The following is a 24,647-nucleotide window of genomic DNA, read 5'->3' on the forward strand; positions in this document are numbered from 1 at the left end:
CCGCCTTTTTCTCATTCTAATGGCTAATTTTATTTCTGTTTAGTGTAAAATCCACCTTTTCTTCAGAGCAGACAAATGGACCACTGAAATGACGGTGGGTGGGTAGGCGGGGCTAATGTTTGTTCATAAGTCTACTGAAAAACCTGAAAATAGCCCCGCCCACCTCCTTCCTCATGTGACTTACTTATTTTATTTATTGTGAACTGGCAGCTGAATTCTATTTTGACAAGCGGAAGAATCTAAGATTTTTAACAAAGTCAAAAGTGCTAGCTCCACCCACCAGCCCGCCTTCTGTGTTCTTAGAAGGTATGTCATTTGCCAAAATCAATCTTATCGCAGCATGCTCAAAGCTCTAATCTAACCTAATTGCCAAATTTCAAATATTTCATTTGTGATTTTTAGAAAAACTCATTCTGGTGGAAATGTCAGCAACAGCAAAACTCACACTCGTTCTGAAAAGAACTAATTTCTAGCATCCAAACAAAGCAAAAAATGAAATACCTAACAATAAACCGCGAAAAATTGATAAATACCTAGAGTTAAAAGTCAAAATGTCATTAATATGTCAAAAAGACTGTATTTAAACAGCCAAATCAAAAAACGGCAAATAATAATGCCAGCGCTTACTCCAAATATATTTTTAATTGTACACCCGTTGTCTTAACTTTTTTACTTATTACACGTCTACTTCCTGATTCATTTAGTTTGACGTTTGTTTTGATTTGCTTGGATTTTAAAATTGGAATTAAAAACGGAGCGCTAAAGTTTGTGCAAAGTTTACAACAGGTGTGCTTATCAGTTTGTACCGGACTTGAGGCGAGGGATTAAGGCACTCCAGGTACCAGTGTGACGAAATATGTCCTTGGACCGGAGATATTTAAAAAAATCCAGAAAAACTAGTACAAGTGAAGTTAAAAAAGAAGTATCCTGACAGAATATTTTTCAAACACAAAAGAAAAAAGAATTAAGCTGAAATTTAAGGCGATTTAAAAATAGTTGATATATTTATAGAAGGTTCACATTTATATTGAGAAGTATGTGGACAGTAAACCTAAAATTTTATCGATGACAACTGACAATGCTAAATGTCAATTAAACACAACGGTATGGATTAATAAAACACATGCGTTTACTCCTAAGTAAATACTAAAAGCAGCTTTTATAGACAAATTTATATCGTTTAAATGTATCTGACATCTGTTTTATTATTATTAGAACAGAACCCCCATTGACACTGTCTGATTGTTTTGTGTCTCCCTTCGCGCCTAAATTCGAGCCCCTAGGGTCTTTCGCGCCTCGATGTTGCCAGCGCAAAATCCCCAATTTTTAATCTGTCATTTTCTAAGTCCCGTTTGAAATGTACAAAGTAATTTTTAAGTTAATATGTAGCACAAATATTCGTAAACTTGTTATTTTTAATTAGTCTTTTTATTTTTACACAATTTGGAAGCATGTTTTTCGACCAGAGCGGGGTAGGTTGTGTCATTTTAAGGTTAAGCGTCTCGAACTTTGCCTAGCTTGCAGTGGCCGCGCCGCCCCCCGACGTCCCCGAACTAATGGGAATCCAGTCCGAGTACGTCCAAACACAATGCATCTTGGCGGACGGGGGCGACCGCTTCGGCGTGAGCGCTCTGGCTTTCGACCGCTACGAGGAGCTCCTGTGGATGGGAAACCAAGGCGTAAGTAGCCCCCGTGCCCCGCTCTCTCACTAACGCCTCTTTTAAGGGCCACGTGACCTCGTACTACACCGGCGCCATGCAGAAGTACACCTCGTTCCAGATCCACGCCAACGAGGACGTCAGACAGGTACTTACGATAAACGAGGGAATTTTGGGGCTCACGGCTAGTAGTTTAAGATATCAGATAAGGAGGGGCATCCCGGTGTTCACCCACACGTGAGTCGATCGCTGTTTGAGGAATTTTCGTAACGGCATGTTTGCAGTTCGGCCAACATGTATGAGATGCAGTGTATGCTCCAACTGGGGGCGACGAGGTTACTGATGGGCGGACACCACGGGAAAATGATCGATTTTAACATTGATTTGTGTAAGGAAATGCAAGTTGTAAGTGCTTGGTTGAGTTTTGAATTCACACATAACCTCAAAAACTTCAGCTTGATGTAGGGGAGCCTGGGTGCGTGATGTTGCGGCCGCACAGTAGGTTTGTGTGCGCGGGGAATCCACTGGGACGGATTGACCTTAGGGATCCAAACACCTTGAACATTGAGCACACTTTAGAAACGCACAGCGGCAGTTTGAGTGATTTTGATGTGCAAGGAAATCTGCTTGTGACTTGTGGGTTCAGCAATAGGTAACAGTAGAGGCATTTCAGGGAGTTGTGCTTAGCAACGAAGAGAAACGTCACTAGGTTTTAGCAGTTGTTAAAAAATTGTCACACTTTAACTCAATAGTAAGACAAACCCCAGAAAAAACAAAAACTAATACATTTCCTCATTTTCAACTCACTGCAAACTTCTACAACCCTTCTGGAGTCTTATTATTTCTAAAAATCGTCACAATTTTTTTGTCACACTAAAGGTTGATTTATAAACTTGTCGCTAACGTTGCTGTTCACCATTGACGTTGCCGTTGTAAGATAAATATGCAGGGTGGGTGGGCGGGACTTATATTTTGTCTTTTCTTTTTTTTTGCCTTAATATACACAGCCATCTTTTCACAACAAGAAATTTAGAACATGGTTAAAATGATACATTTTTGTTAGAAAATATGGATTTTCTACTTAAAACAAAAAGGCAAAATGTAAGAATATCTCAATTGTGATGATTTTTTTTATTCGCCGTGAACCAAGGGGGCGGAGCTTAACTGCAAAATACTTATTTCTTTACAAGAAATTATAAACATGTTTATCAGTATCGTGTTCTTCAAAGAATACTGTGTATATTAAGAAATTTTTTTGATGATTTTCAATCTTTGGCTTTTCTAAATTTTCATGTTTCCATTTCACAATTTCTCGATTTTTCGACTTTTTAATTTTGTGTTTTTTTTAATGTCAAATTTTTGAATTTTTTGACGTATTAATTTCTTTACTTTTAATTTTTCGGTATTGTAATTTTTCTGTTTTTTAAATTTCAGATATTTAGATTTTTCGACATCTTGAATTCTCGATCTTTTTTCAGTTTTGAATTTCTCAGTTCTTCGATTTTCCGAAATTTCGATTTTTCAGTTTTTGATTTTCCAATTTTTGGATGTTTCAAATTTTAGAGTTTGCAAATTTCACGAGTTTTGAATTTTTAATTTCGTCAATTTTTGTGTGGGTTTTTAATTTTCTTTATTTTTTCAATTTGCGGCTTTCAATTTTCCGTTTCTTTAATTTTTCATTCGCAGTTTTTCTAGTTTTCATTTTAATTACGTAATAATAATTATAATTTTTAAAGTTGTTCACTTTTCAGTTTTTCGTTTTTGGAATTTTTCAATTTTTCGATCTTTTAATGTCACAGTTTTTGGACTTTACAATTTTCACGATTCTATAATTTTTCGATTTTGCAATTTATGGATTTTCCAATTTTTCAATTCGAATGGTTTTTCTTCTTTCCCATTCTTCGATTCATTAATTTTTTTAGATTTTAAAGTTTCTCGGTTTTTAGTTTTTCATTGTTTCAATTTTTTAGTTTTCAGTCTTCGATTTTGCGATTTTTTTTTTCAAATTTTTTTAATTTTTCGATTTTCCAGTTTTTCTAGTTTTCAACTTTTCGAATAAACAAAATCGATAAATTATAAAATAGAAAAATTGTAAAACTGAAAAAAACGAAAAAGTACAAAATGAAAGCTTCGAAAAATAAAAAAATTGGAAAGCAAGAACTTAAAAAATCAAAGAATGAAAATGTAAAAAATTGAATAAACGAAAAATTATAAAATCCAAAACAACATTGAAAAAATAAAGGTAATGGAAAAAATGAAAAATTAAAAAAATTAAAAATATGTATGTACTAGAAAAATCGAAAATCCGGAAAATCGAAAAACCAAGAAATCGAAATCGAAAACTTGAGACTTCAAAAGATCGAGAAATCGAAATGGCCCGAAATCGAAAAATTCAAAGTTAAAATATTTACTTAAAAAAAGGATAAACGGAAAAATCGAAAAACTAAAAAAATCGACAAACCGAGATATGAGAAATAGAAAATTCCAAAAGTCGAAAAATTGAAACACAGATTAAAAAATTTAAAAAATCGAGGCTTAAAAAATCAAAACAAATTCCATTCAATTTTCCGTTTTACCGATTTTTCAATTTTTCGAATTTTCTACTCTCCGAATAAACAAAATGGAAACATTGTAAAATTGAAAACTCAAAATGTAAAAACGCAAAAGTATAAAATGAAAGCTTCGAGAAATCTAAAAACTTGAAAAATTGAAGAAACGGAAAATTCATAAATCGAAAGATTAAAAATTGAGAAACTTAAAGATCGAAAAATTGCGGTCGAAAACACGAAAATTATTGTAAAATCGAAATATTGAAAATTGGCCCGCCCACCCGCCCTATCTCAATTGTGATGATTTTTTTTATTCGCCGTGAACCAAGGGGGCGGAGCTTAACTGCAAAATACTTATTTCTTTACAAGAAATTATAAACATGTTTATCAGTATCGTGTTCTTCAAAGAATACTGTGTATATTAAGAAATTTTTTTGATGATTTTCAATCTTTGGCTTTTCTAAATTTTCATTTTTCCACTTCTCAATTTCTCGATTTTTCGACTTTTTAATTTTGTGTTTTTTTTTTAATCTCAAATTTTTGGATTTTTTGACGTATTAATTTCTTTACTTTTAATTTTTCGGTATTGTAATTTTTCTGTTTTTTAAATTTCAGATATTTAAATTTTTCGACATCTTGAATTCTCGATCTTTTTTCAGTTTTGAATTCCTCAGTTCTTCGATTTTCCAAAATTTCGATTTTTCAGTTTTTGATTTTCCAATTTTTGGATGATTCAAATTTTAGAGTTTGCAAATTTCACGAGTTTTGAATTTTTAATTTCGTCAATTTTTCGTGTGGGTTTTTAATTTTCTTTATTTTTTCAAATACCCGCTTTCAGTTTTCCGTTTCTTTAATTTTTCATTTGCAGTTTTTCTAGTTTTCATTTTAATTACGTAATAATAACTATAATTTTTAAAGTTGTTCAGTTTTTCGCTTTTGGAATTTTTCAATTTTCCGATCTGTGAATGTCACAGTTTTTGGACTTTACAATTTTCACGATTCTATAATTTTTCTATTTTGCAATTTTTGGATTTTCCAATTTTTCAATTCGAATGCTTTTTCTTCTTTCCCATTCTTCGATTCATTAATTTTTTTAGATTTTTAAGTTTCTCGGTTTTTAGTTTTTCATTGTTTCAATTTTTCAGTTTTCAGTCTTAGATTTTGCAATTTTTTTTTTTCAATTTTTATTTATTTCTCTATTTTTTCGAGTTTTCAACTTTTCGAATAAACAAAATCGAAAAATTATAGAATAGAAAAATTGTAAAACTGAAAAAACGAAAAAATACAAAGTGAAAGCTTCAAAAAATAAAAAAATTGGAAATCAAGAACTTAAAAAAGCAAAGAAGGAAAATGTAAAAAATTGAATAAACGAAAAATTATAAAATCCAAAACAACATTGAAAAAATAAAGGTAATGGAAAAAATGAAAAATTAAAAAAATTAAAAATATGTACTTGGAAAATCGAAAATCCGGAAAATCGAGAAATCAAAATGGGCCGAAATTGAAAAATTCAAAGTTGAAATGTTTACTTAAAAAAAGAATAAACGGAAAAATCGAAAAGCTAAAAAAATCGATAAACCGAGATATGAGAAATAGAAAATTCCAAAAATCGAAAAATTGAAACACAGATTAAAAAATTAAAAAAATCGAGGCTTAAAAAATCATAAAAACAAATTCCATTCAATTTTCCGTTTTATCGATTTTTCAATTTTTCAAATTTTCTGCTTTCCGAATAAACAAAATGGAAAAATTATAAAATAGGAATATTGTAAAATTGAAACCTCAAAATGAAAAAACGCAAAAGTATAAAATGAAAGCTTCGAGAAATCTAAAAACTTGAAAAATTGAAGAAACGGAAAATTCAAAAATCGAAAGATTAAAAATTGAGAAACTTAAAGATCGAAAAATTGCGGTCGAAAACACGAAAATTATTGTAAAATCGAAATTATGAAAATTGGCCCGCCCACCCGCCCGATCTCAATTGTGATGATTTTTTTTATTCGCCGTAAACTAAGGGGGCGGAGCTTAACTGCAAAATACTTATTTCTTTACAAGAAATTATAAACATGTTTTTCAGTATCGTGTTCTTCAAAGAATAATGTGTATATTAAGAAATTTTTTTGATGATTTTCAATCTTTGGCGTCTCTAAATTTTCATTTTTCCATTTCTCAATTTCTCGATTTTTCGACTTTTTAATTTTGTGTTTTTTTTTAATCTCAAATTTTTGGATTTTTTGACGTATTAATTTCTTTACTTTTAATTTTTCGGTATTGTAATTTTTCTGTTTTTTAAATTTCAGATATTTAAATTTTTCGACATCTTGAATTCTCGATCTTTTTTCAGTTTTGAATTCCTCAGTTCTTCGATTTTCCAAAATTTCGATTTTTCAGTTTTTGATTTTCCAATTTTTGGATGATTCAAATTTTAGAGTTTGCAAATTTCACGAGTTTTGAATTTTTAATTTCGTCAATTTTTCGTGTGGGTTTTTAATTTTCTTTATTTTTTCAATTTGCGGCTTTCAATTTTCCGTTTCTTTAATTTTTCATTTGCAGTTTTTCTAGTTTTCATTTTAATTACGTAATATTAATTATAATTTTTAAAGTTGTTCACTTTTTAAGTTTTTCGTTTTTGGAATTTTTCAATTTTTCGATCTTTCAATGTCACAGTTTTTGGATTTTACAATTTTCACGATTCTATAATTTTTCGATTTTGCAATTTTTGGATTTTCCAATTTTTCAATTCGAATGGTTTTTCTTCTTTCCCATTCTTCGATTCATTAATTTTTTTAGATTTTTAAGTTTCTCGGTTTTTAGTTTGTCATTGTTTCAATTTTTCAGTTTTCAGTCTTCGATTTTGCGTTTTTTTTTTTCAATTTTTTTTAATTTCTCGATTTTCCAGTTTTTCGAGTTTTCAAATTTTCGAATAAACAAAATCGAAAAATTATAGAATAGAAAAATTGTAAAACTGAAAAAACGAAAAAATACAAAGTGAAAGCTTCAAAAAATAAAAAAATTGGAAATCAAGAACTTAAAAAAGCAAAGAAGGAAAATGTAAAAAATTGAATAAACGAAAAATTATAAAATCCAAAAGAACATTGAAAAAATAAAGGTATGGAAAAAATGAAAAATTAAAAAAATTAAAAATATGTACTTGGAAAATCGAAAATCCGGAAAATCGAGAAATCAAAATGGGCCGAAATTGAAAAATTCAAAGTTGAAATGTTTACTTAAAAAAAGAATAAACGGAAAAATCGAAAAGCTAAAAAAATCGATAAACCGAGATATGAGAAATAGAAAATTCCAAAAATCGAAAAATTGAAACACAGATTAAAAAATTTAAAAAATCGAGGCTTAAAAAATCATAAAAACAAATTCCATTCAATTTTCCGTTTTATCGATTTTTCAATTTTTCGAATTTTCTACTTTCCGAATAAACAAAATGGAAAAATTATAAAATAGAAAAATTGTAAAATTGAAAACTCAAAATAAAAAAACGCAAAAGTATAAAATGAAAGCTTCGAGAAATCTAAAAATTTGAAAAATTGAAGAAACGGAAAATTCAAAAATCGAAAGATTAAAAATTGAGAAACTTAAAGATCGAAAAATTGCGGTCGAAAATACGAAAATTATTGTAAAATCGAAATATTGAAAATTGGCCCGCCCACCCGCCCTATCTCAATTGTGATGATTTTTTTATTCGCCGTAAACTAAGGGGGCGGAGCTTAACTGCAAAACACTTATTTCTTTACAAAATTATAAACATGTTTTTCAGTATCGTGTTCTTCAAAGAATACTGTGTATATTAAGAAATTTTTTTGATGTTTTTCAATCTTTGGCTTTTCTAAATTTTCATTTTTCCATTTCTCAATTTCTCGATTTTTCGACTTTTTAATTTTGTGTTTTTTTTTAATGTCAAATTTTTGGATTTTTTGACGTATTAATTTCTTTACTTCTAATTTTTCGTTGTTGTAATTCTTCTGTTTTTTAAATTTCAAATATTTAGATTTTTCGACATCTTGAATTCTCGATCTTTTTTCAGTTTTGAATTCCTCAGTTCTTCGATTTTCCAAAATTTCGATTTTTCAGTTTTTGATTTTCCAATTTTTGGATGTTTCAAATTTTAGGTTTGCAAATTTCACGAGTTTTGAATTTTTAATTTCGTCAATTTTTCGTGTGGGTTTTTAATTTTCTTTATTTTTTCAATTTGCGGCTTTCAATTTTCCGTTTCTTTAATTTTTCATTTGCAGTTTTTCTAGTTTTCATTTTAATTACGTAATAATAATTATAATTTTTAAAGTTGTTCACTTTTTAAGTTTTTTCGTTTTTGGAATTTTTCAATTTTTCGATCTTTGAATGTCACAGTTTTTGGACTTTACAATTTTCACGATTCTATAATTTTTCGATTTTGCAATTTTTGGATTTTCCAATTTTTCAATTCGAATGGTTTTTCTTTTTTTCTTGTTTCCCATTCTTCGATTCATTAATTTTTTTAGATTTTTAAGTTTCTCTGTTTTTAGTTTTTCATTGTTTCAATTTTTCAGTTTTCAGTCTTCGATTTTGCGCTTTTTTTTCAATTTTTTTTTAGTTTCTGGATTTTCCAGTTTTTCGAGTCTTCAACTTTTCGAATAAACAAAATCGAAAATTATAAAATAGAAACATTGTAAAACTGAAAAAACGAAAAAGTACAAAATGAAAGCTTCGAAAAATAAAAAAAGTGGAAATCAAGAACTTGAAAAAGCAAAGAATGAAAATGTAAAAAATTGATTAAACGAAAAATGATAAAATCCAAAACAACATTGAAAAAATAAAGGTAATGGAAAAAATGAAAAATTAAAAAAATTAAAAATATGTACTAGAAAAATCGAAAATCCGGAAAATCGAAAAACCAAAAAATCGAAATCGAAACCTTGAGACTTCAAAAGATCGAGAAATCGAAATGGGCCGAAATCGAAAAATTCAAAGTTGAAATATTTACTTAAAAAAAGGATAAACGGAAAAATCTAAAAACTAAAAAAATCGATAAACCGAGATATGAGAAATAGAAAATTCCAAAAGTAGAAACATTGAAAGACAGATTAAAAAAAATTAAAAATCGAGGCTTAACAAATTCCATTCAATTTTCCGTTTTATCGATTTTTCAATTTTTCGAATTTTCTGCTTTCCGAATAAACAAAATGGAAAAATTATAAAATAGAAATATTGTAAAATTGAAAACTCAAAATGAAAAAACGCAAAAGTATAAAATGAAAGCTTCGAGAAATCTAAAAATTTGAAAAATTGAAGAAGCGGAAAATTAAAAAAGCGAAAGATTAAAAATTGAGAAACTTACAGATCGAAAAATTGCGGTCGAAAACACGAAAATTATAGTAAAATCGAAATATTGAAAATTGGCCCGCCCACCCGCCCGATCTCAATTGTGATGATTTTTTCTATTCGCCGTGAACCAAGGGGGCGGAGCTTAACTGCAAAATACTTATTTCTTTACAAGAAATTATAAACATGTTTTTCAGTATTGTGTTCTTCAAAGAATACTGTGTATATTAAGAAATTTTTTTGATGTTTTTCAATCTTTGGCTTTTCTAAATTTTCATTTTTCCATTTCTCAATTTCTCGATTTTTCGACTTTTTAATTTTGTGTTTTTCTTAATGTCAAATTTTTGGATTTTTTGACGTATTAATTTCTTTACTTTAAATTTTTCGTTATCGTAATTTTTCTGTTTTTTAAATTTCAGGTATTTAGATTTTTCGACATCTTGAATTCTCGATCTTTTTTCAGTTTTGAATTCCTCAGTTCTTCGATTTTCCAAAATTTCGATTTTTCAGTTTTTGATTTTCCAATTTTTGGATGTTTCAAATTTTAGAGTTTGCAAATTTCACGAGTTTTGAATTTTTAATTTCGTCAATTTTTCGTGTGGGTTTTTAATTTTCTTTATTTTTTCAAATACCCGCTTTCAGTTTTCCGTTTCTTTAATTTTTCATTTGCAGTTTTTCTAGTTTTCATTTTAATTACGTAATAATAACTATAATTTTTAAAGTTGTTCAGTTTTTCGCTTTTGGAATTTTTCAATTTTCCGATCTGTGAATGTCACAGTTTTTGGACTTTACAATTTTCACGATTCTATAATTTTTCTATTTTGCAATTTTTGGATTTTCCAATTTTTCAATTCGAATGCTTTTTCTTCTTTCCCATTCTTCGATTCATTAATTTTTTTAGATTTTTAAGTTTCTCGGTTTTTAGTTTTTCATTGTTTCAATTTTTCAGTTTTCAGTCTTCGATTTTGCAATTTTTTAAAAATTTTTTTTTATTTCTCTATTTTTTCGAGTTTTCAACTTTTCGAATAAACAAAATCGAAAAATTATAGAATAGAAAAATTGTAAATCTGAAAAAACGAAAAAGTACAAAATGAAAGCTTCGAAAAATAAAAAAATTGGAAATCAAGAACTTAAAAAATCAAAGAATGAAAATGTAAAAAATTGAATAAACGAAAAATTATAAAATCCAAAACAACATTGAAAAAATAAAGGCAATGGAAAAATGGAAATTGTGATATAAAACCAAGAAAATGAATATTATAAAATAGGGAAAATGAAAATATCGAAAATCTGAAAAATATAGAAATTGTAGAATTCTCAAAATTGCGATGTTGAAAAATTGAGATGGCGAAATCTTGAAAAATGGAGAAATCGAAAATTTTTTTAAATTGGAAAATTGAGATATGAGAAATCGAAAATTCCAAAAATGGAAAAATTGAAACACATTAAAAAACTAGAATCGGGAAATCGAAACATAAAAGATTATCAAAGCGAAAAATGGAAAATTTAAAAAATTAAAAATATGTACTAGAAAAATCAAAATTTGGAAATCGAAAACCCAAGAAATGGAAATAGGCCGACATCGGAAAATTCAAAATTGAAATATTTACTTAAAAAAAGGATAAACGGAAAAATCGAAAACCTAAAAAAATCGTTAAACCGAGATATGAGAAATAGAAAATTCCAAAAATCGAAAAATTGAAATACAGATTAAAAAATTTAAAAAATCGAAGCTTAAAAAATCATAAAAACAAATTCGATTCGATTTTCCGTTTATCGATTTTGCAATTTTTTGTTTCTTCAATTTTTTCCAATTTTTTAGTATTCCGATTTTTCAATTTTTCGAATTTTCTACTTTCCGAATATACAAAATGGAAAAATTATAAAATAGAAAAATTGTAAAATTGAAAACTCAAAATGAAAAAACGCAAAAGTATAAAATGAAAGCTTCGAGAAATCTAAAAACTTGAAAAATTGAAGAAACGGAAAATTAAAAAAGCGAAAGATTAAAAATTGAGAAACTTAAAGATCGAAAAATTGCGGTCGAAAACACGAAGATTATAGTAAAATCGAAATATTGAAAATTGGCCCGCCCACCCGCCCGATCTCAATTGTGATGATTTTTTTTATTCGCCGTGAACCAAGGGGGCGGAGCTTAACTGCAAAATACTTATTTCTTTACAAGAAATTATAAACATGTTTTTCAGTATCGTGTTCTTCAAAGAATACTGTGTATATTAAAAAAAAAAGCAAAATATTAACCCCACCCACCCACCCCATCTCGATTGTGATGATTTTTTTATTATTAGAAACTTAAAACACGTTTAAAATGGTAAATTTTTGTAAGGAAATATGGATTTTGCAATTAGGCTCCGCCCTCTTTGTCACGACGATTAAAAAAATCATCACAATTGAGATAGGGTGGGTGGGCGGGGCTTATATTTTGCCTTTTTTCTTAATATACGTAGTCGTCTTTTCAGAACAAGAAACTTAAAACATGTTTAAAATGGTAAATTCTTGTAGACAAATATGGATCTTGCAATTAAGCCCCGCCCCTCGATCTGACCACGTATGAAAAATTCGTCACAATTGAGAATTGAGATCAGAGCGGCTATGGGTGGGGCCTAATATTTGGCTTTATTTTTTTCTTAGTATACATAGTATACTTTGAACAACACGATACTCAACAACTTGTTTGTAATTTGTAGTAAAGAAACGAGTATTTTGCAGTTAAGCTCCGCCCTTCTTGGCTCACGACGAATAAAAAAAAATCATCACAATTGGGATAGGGAGGGTGGGCGGGGCTACATTTTCCTTTGTTTTCTTAATATGTGTATACTTATTTCGGCAACAAGAAACAGCAAGTTTATTAATCCCACTTAAATACTATACTGTCCTTTCCAAAGATGGCGTCTGGTTTAACAACAAAATGGCGGTTTTAGGCACGGCAACCTCACAGTGGACCGCTTCTTGATGGTGTACGACCTACGTATGATGCGCGCTGTCACTCCAATCCAAACTGTCTTAGACCCATTGTACCTGAGATTTTTACCGTCGGTGTCCTCGAGGTTGGCCGTTGTTTCGGCCCTCGGCCATGCTCAAATTTTAGACACTGTAGCTTTCGCCGAACCGAGATTGTGTCTGATGCAGATGGACAGTCCGGGTTGGTTGCGCCCCTATAATAATTTTAATTGTAATAATAATTCGATTTTTTTTCTTCTAGCTATGTGTTTGACGTTTGATATTAGCGCCACCAGTCAAGCCCTGGCTTTTGGGGACAATAACGGTTCCATTCACTTGTTTTCATCCACACCGCAACCACTTTTTAATACATACTCACGAATGACGGAACATGGAGATCCGCTTGTGACATATCCAAGTTTTGCGATCGACGATTACGATACGCCGCTGTCCGTTATACCGATGCCGATTAACCACGACTCGCTGTCCTCGGATTGGCCCGAACATTTGATGAAGAAGTGCTACAGGTACGTCATTTTGGCGAATCGTCGGTTTCGTTTTCAAGCAAATGGCATTATGTAACTCAGCGAAATGTTTTAGTAAATAATCAATTAACATATTAAAAAAAAAAATGGTCGAAGGTTATTTCGACAGAGCTTCCGTCGCCTGAAGTGTAGACCAACAAATCCCAATTTTTCGAGTTTTTAAATTTAAATCTTTCAATTGTCCAACTTTTCAATTTTTTGTTTCGGATTTTTATTTTCGTTATTTTCTCAATTATTCGATTTTTCGATGTTTCAGTTTTATAATTTTTGTTTTTTCAAATTTATTTTTTTTCAGTTATATATTTTTTTATTTTTCATTTTTTTAATTTTATGTTTTTCAGTTTTTCGTTTTTTCAATTTGTAATTTTCAATTTTTCTAGCTTCCATTTTAAATATACAGCTTTAAAAATGTTTCACTTCAATTTTACGAATTTAGAACTTTTCTATTTTTCAATTATTGGAATTTCAAAGTTTTTCATTTCTTCGACTTTTCAATTTTTCGATTCTTCAGTTTTTCATTTCTATTTTCGATTTGCAATTTTTAATTTCGGCTTTTTATTTGCTTTATTTTTACAATGTTTATTTTTAAAATGTTCCGATTTTACTGGTTTTTCAGTTTTTCGTTTATTCAATTTTAGGATATGCAACTTTTCAAGGTTTCTTTTTGAAATTTCGCAGTTTTTCGATTTCCAACTTTTAGATTTTGCAATTTTTCAGTTAGCAATTTCACGAGTTTTCGTTTTTTAATTTTTCAATGTTTCGATTTTTCAGTTTCTTATTTCATCAATTTTTCGTGTGGGTTTTTTCAATTTTTCGGTTTTTCAACTATTTTTATAATTTTTCTTTTTTAATTTTGAAATTTTTCAATTTTTCGTTTCTTCAATCTTTAATGTGCAATTTTTCTAGTTTTTGTTTTTGGAATTTTACAATTTTTCTTGGATTCTTTAATGTTTCCATTTTTCGTTTTTTCAGTTCAAATAGATGTTATATAATTTAAAAAAGTGACATAGTCCAGAACTTATGGTTTTCGTCTTGAATTTTAATCTTAGACATCGAAATTTTTGTGGAAAAATAACACAAAATTGAAAAAGAATTTTTCGATTTCTTGATTTCTCGATTTTTAGGTTACTCATTTTTTCGGTATTTCAGTTTTGGGATTTTTCAATTTGTCGATTCTTTATTTTTAGATTTCCCAATTTTTCTGATACTTCAGTTTTATGATTTTTCAATTTTTGGCTTTTCTAAATTTTTATTTTTCCATTTCTCAATTTGTCGATTTTTCAATTTTTTTATTTCTCAAATTTTCGTTGTGTCAGTTTTGGGACTTTTCCAATTTTTTTATTTAAAATTTTTCACTTTTTTGATATTTCGATTTCTCGATCTTTCGATTTTTCACTTTCTCCCTGGCTTTTAGATTTTTCGGTTTTTCAGTTTTTCGATTTTTAACATTTCTGATTTTTCGAGTTTTCAATTGCTCGATTTTTCAGTTTTTCTATTTATCGTTTTTTTTTTTCGATTTCTCGATCTTTTGATGTCTCAATTTTTCAATTTCGATTTCTCGGTTTTTCGATTTTTTAATTTTTCAGCTTCTCCGTTTTAAGGTTTTTCAATTTTCTCAATTTTTTTTTTTACTTCAGTTTTTCAATTTTTTAAATTTTCCATTTTTGGATTTTGTTTTTTATGCTTCGATTTCCCAATTTTAAACTTTTTAAATTCTTGGTTTTCTCACATCTCGATTTTTCGATTTTTTGTTGTTTCGATTTTTAAAATTTTTCGACCTTCGTTTTTTTTTGATTTCTCGATTTTCAAGTATTCGATTTCCCAATTTTTCAACATTTCAATTTTGAGAATTTTTCAATTTCGAAATTTTTCATTTTTCGATTTTTTCATTATTTAATGTTTCGATTACTCAATCTTCCGACTTTTCAGTCTTGAAGTTTTTCAATTCCTCGATTTTTCAGTTTTCCAATTCTTCAAGTCTCCGTTTTTTCAAGTTTTCGAATTTTTGAATTTCAAATTTTTCAATTTCTCGGTTTCTAGTTTTTTATTTTTTATTTTTTGATGTTTTGATTTCTCTACTTTCTATTTTTCGTTGGTTTAATTGTTCTATTTTTTAAAATTTTAGATATGTATTTTGATTTTTCGGTTTTTTGATTTTTCGTTTTTTAAAATTGCTAATTTTTCGATTTTGGCCCAATTCGATTTCTCGATCTTTCTCAATTTTTCAATTTCAATTTCTCGGCTTTTCGATTTTCTAAAATTTCGAGTTTTCAATTTCTCGATTTTTCATTTTTTCGATTTTCCAAAAGTTGGAATGGATGTTTCGAATTTTAGATTCCAATTTTTTATTTCATCAATCTTTCGATTTGCAATTTTTCGTGTGGGTGTTTTATTCTCTTTATTTTTTCAATTTTTTGGTTTTTTAATGTTCTGTTTTTATGATTTTTCAATTTTTTGGTTTTCAATTTTTCTAGTTTTTCATTTTAAATGTGTAATAATAATACTTTTTTTTTAATATTCCTTTTTTTAAATTTTACTATTTTATAATTTTTCAATTTATTAATTATTGGATTTTAAAACATTTCCATTTATTCGACTTTTCAATTTGACAATTCTTCAATTTTTTCATTTTATCAAGTTTTTCAATGTTTCGATTTTATAATTTTTTGTTTTTTCAATTTCAATGTTTTCTTTAATTTTTCGACTTGCAATTTTTCGAGTTTTCTTTTTAAATTTTTCAGATTTTTGATTTTTCAACGTTTGGATGTTTGAATTTTTAGGGTTTGCAATTTTTCGATTTGCAATTTTCCGAGTTTTCAATTTTTAATTTATGAATTTTTCAAATTTTCATTTTTTCAATTTTTTAGTTTGCAATTTTTCGATTCGATTTTTTGTTTTCTGTATTTTTTCAATTTTTAGATTTTTTAATGTTCTAGTTTTATCATTTTTCTTTTTTCAGTGTGAAATTTTGCAATTCTTGGATTTTTCAAATTTTTGGTTTTCAATTATTGGAATTTAAACCTTTTTCATTTATTCGATTTTTCAATTTTTCCATTTTTAATTTTTCGTTTTCTCAATATTTAATTTTTCAATTTTAATTTTTCGACTTTAAAATTTTGACGATTCCATAGTTGATTTTAAAATATTTGGATTTTCAAGTTTTCCTATTTCTAATTTTTCAATGTTTCCATTTTCATTTCTACAATTCGATTTTAAATTTTTTGATTTTCCATTTTTTCGTTTTTTCTGTTTTTACGATTTTTTAGTTTTTCGATTTTTCGAGTTTTCAACTTTTCGAATAAACAAAATGGAAAAATTATAAAAGAGAAATTTTGGAAAATTGAACAATCAGAATGAAAAAACAAATGAGTATAAATGAAATCTTCGAAAAATCTAAAAATTACTAATCAAAAACTTGAAAAAGTGAAGAAACAAAAAATTAAAAACTGAGAAACTTGAAGATCGAAAATTTGCAATCGAAAAAATGAAATATGTTTTGTAAAATCGAAATATTGAAAATTTAAGAAATCGGAAAATCGGGGAATTGAAAAATCGAAGATTGAAAATGTGCAAAATTGGGCAAACGAAAAATTATGTTATGAAATCAAGAAAATGAAAATAAAAATATCGGGAAAATGAAATATAAAAATCATGAACTTGAAAAATTGGGGAAATGATAAACTGAAAAATTGAAATACGATAAATGGCAAATCGAAAAATTGAAAAATTAAATAAAATAAAAAAACCAAAAAATTGTGATATCAAAAAATTGATGGAAAGTAAACAAATCTAGATTTTTCCAAAAATTATAAGATTTAATTTTGCGAGTTTTATTTTTTTATGATGACCCTTATCAGTTAAAATAAAATTATGTATGTTATGTTAAAAAAAAAGCGTTTTATTTCGGATGAGTTTTTGCATTAAAAATTTTGTGATGACGTCATAAAAATTTTTGGAAGGACACATCAATTTATTTATTTATTTATTATTGTGGAATAATATGAGTGTAATAAAATTAACACAGACGACAGACAGACACACGGAAACGGGGGACCATCAAATGTATTGAATTTTTTTAAATGTGAATCCCAAGCATTTTTCCCGACTTTCGCCCTTGTTTCAGGCGTCCTGTGGGGATCGACGCCGAGGTCCTCCGCACCATGAAAATGAAAGGCCCCATCGGCTACGCCCCCAACCCGCGCACTTCGAGGAGAAACCAAGTGAGGCCTGATAAGTTACCGACAGTTTATTTTTACTGACTTTCGAATTTTATTTTCACGTGTCGTTTAATTTGCTCAAAGAATGCGCTTTATTTATTATTTTCGAATTATATTTATTTTTTCGAGAGTCCACAATGTGATATTTGGAACTAAGCAATAAAGTTTAAGTTTGTTAGAGGGGGTTTTCATTCGTCCCTCCCTTTAAGAAACTCACTCGAACACTAAATTGGCAGTCGGTTTTGTCCGTAGGTCATGTACGAAATCGATAATAACAGGGTGCGATCTCAAGCGAAGCACGATCGGAGTACGAAGTCGGACGAACCTGAGGGTTTCATCGCCATTCCGAAACGTTACAGGAAGATCGACGTCAAGTACAACAAACTGGGCACGGACGAGTGCCAGTTCGACCAGTTCAACAAAACGGGACACACCGGGCTGGAAGCTACGCTGCCCAACGCCTACTGCAACGCGATGATACAAGTACAAAAAAAAGTACAACCATCACCATTATTATTATTATTATTATTATTCGAGGTGTTGTATTTTATTGAACCAATCAGAGCGGTCCTGCTGTCGCATTTGTGCAATAAGGAGTTTTGTTTGTCGTGTGAACTGGGCTTCTTGTTTCACATGCTGAGGACGTCGTCGAACACCTCGCCGTGTCAGCCCGCCAATTTCCTGAGGGCGTTTCGGACGATCCCGGAAGCTTCGGCTCTTAGTTTGGTGTATAGCGACCTCCCGCCCGATCAGAAGGTCAAGATTAATCTGGGGGCTTTGATACAGGTAAGGCGGTTTCGGGTGTGAGGCGGGTAATTTCGGTTTTAGTCGTGGAATAGGTTCATCATCCACCAGCTTCATGTCGAGCTTGCCGAGGTTAAGAAGAAAAATGCGGAAAGGAAGAATAATAAGACGCCGTTTTCGTACAATGTGACGGATTTTCCGGCCATCGATGACCGCAAGAGGTGTTCAGGTGAGGGTGTAGGCCGCTAGAGGCTGAGTTTTTTTTTTTTGTTAAGGTTTTTCGATTTTTTGAGATAAATAAATATATCAATCTGTTCTTTTTTGACTTAAGTCATATACCTGTCTTGATGAATAATAATATTGTGTGTCCATCTGACGAATGGTTACTTGCCACTTTCATGTTTTCTCGACGTTTCGTGACCTCTAGAGTATGAAAAAAGTGGTCTCTCTGCCCTCATGAAAAATGAAATAAAACATATAAAATAAATTTTACAGTGGAAAATGTTATTTAAATTTTATAAAAAACGTGGTTCTCCACTTGAAGTTTATAAATCCGTGGGAATTTATGTTAAAAAGTAACATAGTTCTGAACCTGTGGTCTATGAATCCGGGTTGAATTTTTATCTTAGATATCGAAATTTTTGTGGAAAAATAACACAAAAGTGAATAACAATTTTTCGATTTTTTAATTTCTCGATTTTTCGGTTACTCAATTTTTTGGTATTTCAGTTTTTGGATTTTTCAATTTGCCGATTTTTTATTTTTCTGATATATGTTTTACGATTTTTTTGGCTTTTCTAAATTTTCATTTTTGTTTTTCCAATTTTTTAATTTTAAATTTTTCACTTTTGATGTTCGATTTCTCGTTTTTGAATTTTTCGGTGTTTAAACTTTTCCATTTGCTGTTTTTCGTTTTGTCTTTTTTTTTAAGTTTAAATAGGTAATTTAATTTTGAATTTTTAGATTTTTCGCTTTTTTGATTTTCCAGATTTTCTATTTTTTGACTTTTCAATTTTTTCACTTTTTTACTTTTTCGATTTTTCGAAATTTGCGATTTTTTGGCATTAAATTTGTCATTTTTTAATGTTTTGATTTCTCTACTTTCAATTTTTCCAATTTTTAAATTTCAAATTTTTACTTTTCGGATGTTTCGAGTTCTCGATCTTTCGATTTTTGGCCTTCTCGCTCTTTGATTTTTCGGTTTTTCAATTTTTCGAGTTTTAAAATTTATGATTTTTTGGATTTTCGATTTATTGCTTTTTTTTAAGTTCAAATATTTCAATTTTGAATTTTCCGGTTTTTCGATTTCGGGTTATTTCGAGATCTCGATTTTTCAATTTTGAGATTTTTCAGTTTTTTATTTCTACTTTTTGGTTTTTCAAGTATTCGAATTTTTTAATTTTTCAATTTTGATATTTCTAGTTTTTTTTAATTTTTCAATTTTCTAAATTTTCCATTTTTCGATTTTATGATTTTTTATGCTTTGATTTCATGATTATTTTTTTTTATGTATATGTATTTCAATTTGTCGAATTTTCCGTTTTTTGGTTTCTCGAGGTTTCAAGTTTTCAATTTCTCTATTTTTTTTTCGATATTTTAATTTTTCGGATTTTTTATTTTACAATTGATCGCCCGATCTTTCGATTTTTCGACTTTTCGGAATTCAATTTTTCGGTTTTTTAATTTTTTGACTTTTCAGTTTTGAGCTTTTTCAATTTTTCAAATTTTTAAATTTTTCGGTTTTGATTTCCCGATTAATTTTTTTTTAATATAATAGTTTGGAATTTTAGATTTCTCAACATCTCTTTTTTTCGATTTTTTTTAATTTTTCGACTTCGTTTTTTCGAATTTTTGATTTTTGAATTTTTCAGCATTTCAATTTTGGGAATTTTTCAATTTCTAGATTATTTAGTTTTTCGATGTTATCATTTTTCTATTTTTTAAATTTAAATTTTTTAATTTTTCGATTTTTCAGTTTTTCGGTTGATCGTTTAAATACTTGAATTTTGAATTTTCCGATTTTTCAAGTTATTGATTTTTCGATCTTTTGATGTTTCAATTTCAGTTTTCCATTTCTTCAAGTTTTCGAATTTTTAAATTTTAGATTTTTCAATTTCTCGATATCTAGTTTTTTTATTTTTAGTTTTTCGATTTTGTTAAATTTTCCATTTTTCGATTTTATGATTTTTCTATGCTTCAGTTTCCCGACTTAAAATTTTTTAATGTGTATTTCATTTTTCGATTTTTGGAATTTTCGATGGCTCATATCTCGGCTTTTTGATTTTTGAAATTTTTTGGTTGTGCGATCTTTCGATTTTGAAAATTTTCCATTTTTCGAATTTATGATTTTTTATGATTCGATTTTCCAATTTTTAATTTTTTAATGTGTTTTTCACTTTTTCGGTTTCTCACTTCTCGGTTTTCTAATTTTTAAAAATTTTTCGATTTTTCGTTTTTTTGATTTCTCGATTTTTCAAGTTTTCAATTTCTTAATTTTACAGCATTTCAATTGCTATATTTTAAAATTTTTTAAGATTTAGATTTTATTATTACTTGATCTTTCGATGTTTCGGTATTAGATTTTTAATTTTTTCAATTTTTCGACTTTTCAGTTTCGATTTTTCGGTTATCCAATTTTTCAGTTTTCGATTTTTGAAGTTTTCGAATTTTTAAAATCTAGGTTTTATTTTATCGATTGCTAGTTTTTTTTTATATTTTCCATTTTTCGATTTTATGTTTTAAGCTTCCTTTTAATGTTTTTCAATTTTCCGATTTTTCAGTTTTCGGTTTTTCAAGTTTTCGAATTCTTAAATTTTAGGTTTTTCAATTTCTCGATTTCTAGTTTTTTTTTAATTTTTCAATTTTTAAAATTTTCCGTTTTTCGATTTTATGATTTTTTTGTTTTGATTTGCCGTTAAATTTTTTTTTATGAATATGTATTTCAATTTTTCGTTTTTTAACATTTTTCGAATTTTCGGTTTTTTGGTTTCTCGAGGTTTCAAGTTTTCAATTTCTCAATTTTTCAACATTTCAATTTTTGGAATTTTTCAATTTCTCTATTTTTTTTTCGATATTTTCATTTTTTCGGATTTTTAATTTTAGTATTTTTGAATATTTGATTGCTTTCGATTTTTCGATTTTTCGGTTTTAATATTTTGACTTTTCAGTTTTGGGGTTTTTCAATTTTTCGAATTTTTAAATTTTCCTTTTTTCCAGTTTATGATTGAAGTTTTGATTTCCCGATTAAAAATTTTTTATTATGTATTTCGATTTTTGGAATTTTCGATTTCGTTTTTTCGAGTTTTTGATTGTTGAATTTTTCAACATTTCAATTTTGGGAATTTTTCAATTTCTTGATTATTTAGTTTTTCGTTATTGTCATTTTTCTATTTTTTAATTTTAAATTTTTTCATTTTTCGATTTTTCAATTTTTCGGTTTATAGTTTTTTTTTTAAGTTTGATTTTTTTTTAAGTTTGAATACTTTAATTTTGAGTTTTCCGATTTTTCGAGTTCTCGATTTCTCGATCTTTTGATGTTTCTATTTTTCGGTTTTTTAATTTTTCGAATTTTTAAATTTTAGATTTTTCAATTTCTCGACTTCTAGTTTTTTTTATTTTTTACTTTTTCTATTTTTTTAAATTTTCCATTTTTCGATTTTATGATTTTTTTATGCTTCAGTTTCCCCACTTGAAATTTTTCAATGTGTATTTCAATTTTTCGATTTTTGGAATTTTCGATGTCTAATATCGAAAATTTTTTCGATCTCTAAAATTTTTCGGTTTTTCGTTTTTTCGATTTTTAAAATTTTTCGACCTTTCGTTTTTTTCATTTCTCGAGACTTTTCAGTTTTCTAATCCGTAATGTTTTCGGTTTTTCAAGTTTTCGCATTTTTGAATTTTAGATTTTTTAATTTCGCGTTTTCTAGTTTTTTAATTTTTTAGTATTTCGATTTTTTCGTTATTCAGTTTTTTAAATTCTAGATTTTTTGATGTTTTAGTTGTTCGATCTTTCGATTTTTAAAATTTTCCATTTTTCGATTGATTTTTTATGATTCGATTTTCCAATTTTAAATTTTTTAATATATGTCACTTTTTCGAGAAGTGGGTTTTCAAGTTTTCAATTTCTTAATTTTACAGCATTTCAATTTTGAGAATTTTTCAATTGCTGTATTTTTCATTTTTTTAAATTTAAGATTTTTTGATTACTTGATCTTTCGAATTTCCGGTATTAGATTTTTCATTTTTTCAATTTTTCGGCTTTTCAGTTTTGACGTTTTACAACTTTTCGATTTTTCAGTTATCCAATTCTTCAGTTTTCGATTTTTGAAGTTTTCGAATTTTTAAATTTTAGGTTTTTCAATTTCTCGATTGCTAGTTTTTCAATTTTTTAAATTTTCCATTTTTCGATTCTATGTTTTAAGCTTCCTTTCGAGGTTTTTAATTTTCCGATTTTTCAGTTTTCGGTTTTTCAAGTTTCCGAATTCTCAAATTTTAGGTTTGTCAATTTCTCGATTTCTAGTTTTTTATGTTTCAGTTTTTAAATTTTCTAATATCCATTTCAATGGTTTTCATAAAATTGTTCAAACGGACGTGACTAGAATGGCTAGAAATAAATGTCGACACCTTTATCAAGAAACAATTAAAATAAAAAAAGTGAACTACACCAAGAGTTTTATAGATAAATCGAATAATAAAAGTAAAGCAATTTGGCAAGTAATAAATAACAACCGAAATAAAAATTCATTGGTAGGTAGTGCGGCAAACTGTGGAATTTCAAATGACGATTTCAACAAGTTCTTTACTAATATCGGGCCAAATTCAATAAAAACACTTCCTATATCTACTCAAGATCCCATTGACTTAATTATTAAGAACTGCAACATGCACTGTAATAATTCTAAATATTTTAATTTCTCAGAAGTCTCCAGTGTAGCTGTTAGAGACACCATTAGCAAACTAAAAAATAGCAATTCAAAAGATTGTTATAACATAAGCGTCAATATTATTAAATCTATGAAAGACACAATCATTTCACCAATAACTAGATTAATAAATGAATGCATAAGGACCACAACATTCCCAGACTGTCTCAAAATAGCTGCAGTGATACCAGTGCATAAAAAAGGTAATAGAAACGACCCTACTAACTATAGACCGATCTCACTTCTACCAGTCTTCTCTAAGATTCTAGAAAGGATACTTTATGACCAATTGAGTAACTTCCTTGAAGATGGTAATGTTCTCTCCAATAGTCAGTACGGCTTCCGAAAAGGTCGAGATACAACCAAAGCCATTCTTGATCTCACAAGTTTTATCGGAGATTGCCTAGAGCGCGGCAGATATAGCATCGGTTGCTTTTTAGACTTGTCAAAAGCCTTCGATTGCGTCTCCCACTCAGAACTAATAAGAAAGTTATACTGCTACAATTTACATCCTCTCGCTTGCAGCATGATAACATCCTACTTGGTAAATAGGCTTCAGTCAGTAAGACATAATAACAGGGAATCGGAAAAGCTACCAGTGGTACTAGGAGTGCCCCAAGGGTCAGTCCTGGGCCCATTATTATTTCTCATTTATATCAACGATTTTCCCTTCTTTCTAAACACAAAAACTGTACTATTTGCGGATGACACGAACTTATTAACTAATGAAGCTACATTCGCAGAGGCCCTAAATCGCAATGAGGAAACAAAATTGAAGGCAACTCATTGGTTTACAACAAATAAACTAACCCTAAACAAAAATAAAACGGTTAAAGTCGCATTCACTCTAAAAAACACCGGCCCACTACCTACAGACATAGTTAAAGAGACAAACTTTTTAGGGATAACAGTAGACGCAAAAATGAGGTTTCATACACACGGTGAGAACCTAGCTAAGAAAATTTCTACAGGAATATTTGCGTTGAGAAATCTAAGTAGAAAGCTTCCAATAGAGACATTAAAAGTAGCTTATTTTGCATTATGCCATAGTAATATAAGTTATGGTATCTTAGCATGGGGTCACTCAAGCATGAGTGACGAACATATTTAGATTACAGAGACGGGCAGTCCGAATAGTGGGAAGTCTTGGCTACAGAGATGATTGTAAGCGTATGTTTCAAAAATTAAGAATTCTTACGGTGCCCTGCGTATTCATTTTTAACAGCTTGATCAATCTGAGACTAAATATAAACACATACTCCAAACACAAAGACAACCATGAATACGACACACGACATAAGGAAAACTTATGTCTGAGACACATACGTTTAAAGTCGTCACAGAACAGTACTCAATACTTGGGTATCAAATTTTTCAACAAACTTCCTGAGTCGGTTAGAAAGTTAGATACAGTTAATTTTAAGAAGGTTGTAAAAAACTTTCTGATTAACAAAGCCTACTATAACTATGATCAGTTTCTGAACGACATCAATGTATCCATGGAATAATGTGTATCATGTTCTATATGTTTTCTTTCTTCTGTACAACTTTTCTTGATTTATTACTATCAAACATTGTAAATGATATTTATGTTATCTCTGTATTTTGACGAGTGTAAAATGTGTGTACATTTAAGCACAATAAATTGATTGATTGATTGATTGATTGATTGAAATTTTCGTTTTTTTGTTTTTTCGATTTTTAAAATTTTTTGATTTTTCGTTTTTTTGATTTTTCG

General features: G+C 28.6%; 1 protein-coding gene across 1 annotated transcript in view; it reads left to right on the forward strand.

Moving 5' to 3' along the window:
- The first annotated feature begins 1,321 nt into the window (after positions 1-1,321).
- LOC135133375 (PAN2-PAN3 deadenylation complex catalytic subunit PAN2) overlaps positions 1,322-24,647 on the forward strand; it is a 36,590-nt gene continuing 13,264 nt past the window's right edge. The window contains exons 1-11 of the mRNA XM_064061770.1: positions 1,322-1,472; positions 1,518-1,679; positions 1,726-1,895; positions 1,943-2,063; positions 2,114-2,310; positions 12,463-12,683; positions 12,744-13,008; positions 17,150-17,246; positions 17,496-17,726; positions 17,781-18,029; positions 18,072-18,216. Of these exons, the coding sequence (XP_063917840.1) occupies positions 1,452-1,472; positions 1,518-1,679; positions 1,726-1,895; positions 1,943-2,063; positions 2,114-2,310; positions 12,463-12,683; positions 12,744-13,008; positions 17,150-17,246; positions 17,496-17,726; positions 17,781-18,029; positions 18,072-18,216 (1,879 nt within the window). The 5' untranslated portion in view covers positions 1,322-1,451. The remainder of the gene's footprint in view (positions 1,473-1,517; positions 1,680-1,725; positions 1,896-1,942; positions 2,064-2,113; positions 2,311-12,462; positions 12,684-12,743; positions 13,009-17,149; positions 17,247-17,495; positions 17,727-17,780; positions 18,030-18,071; positions 18,217-24,647) is intronic.

Source organism: Zophobas morio, unplaced genomic scaffold (assembly GCF_036711695.1).
Source record: "Zophobas morio isolate AGI-343-1 ecotype UQ-CSIRO unplaced genomic scaffold, CSIRO_AGI_Zmor_V1 ptg000021l, whole genome shotgun sequence".
Lineage (NCBI taxonomy): Eukaryota > Metazoa > Arthropoda > Insecta > Coleoptera > Tenebrionidae > Zophobas > Zophobas morio.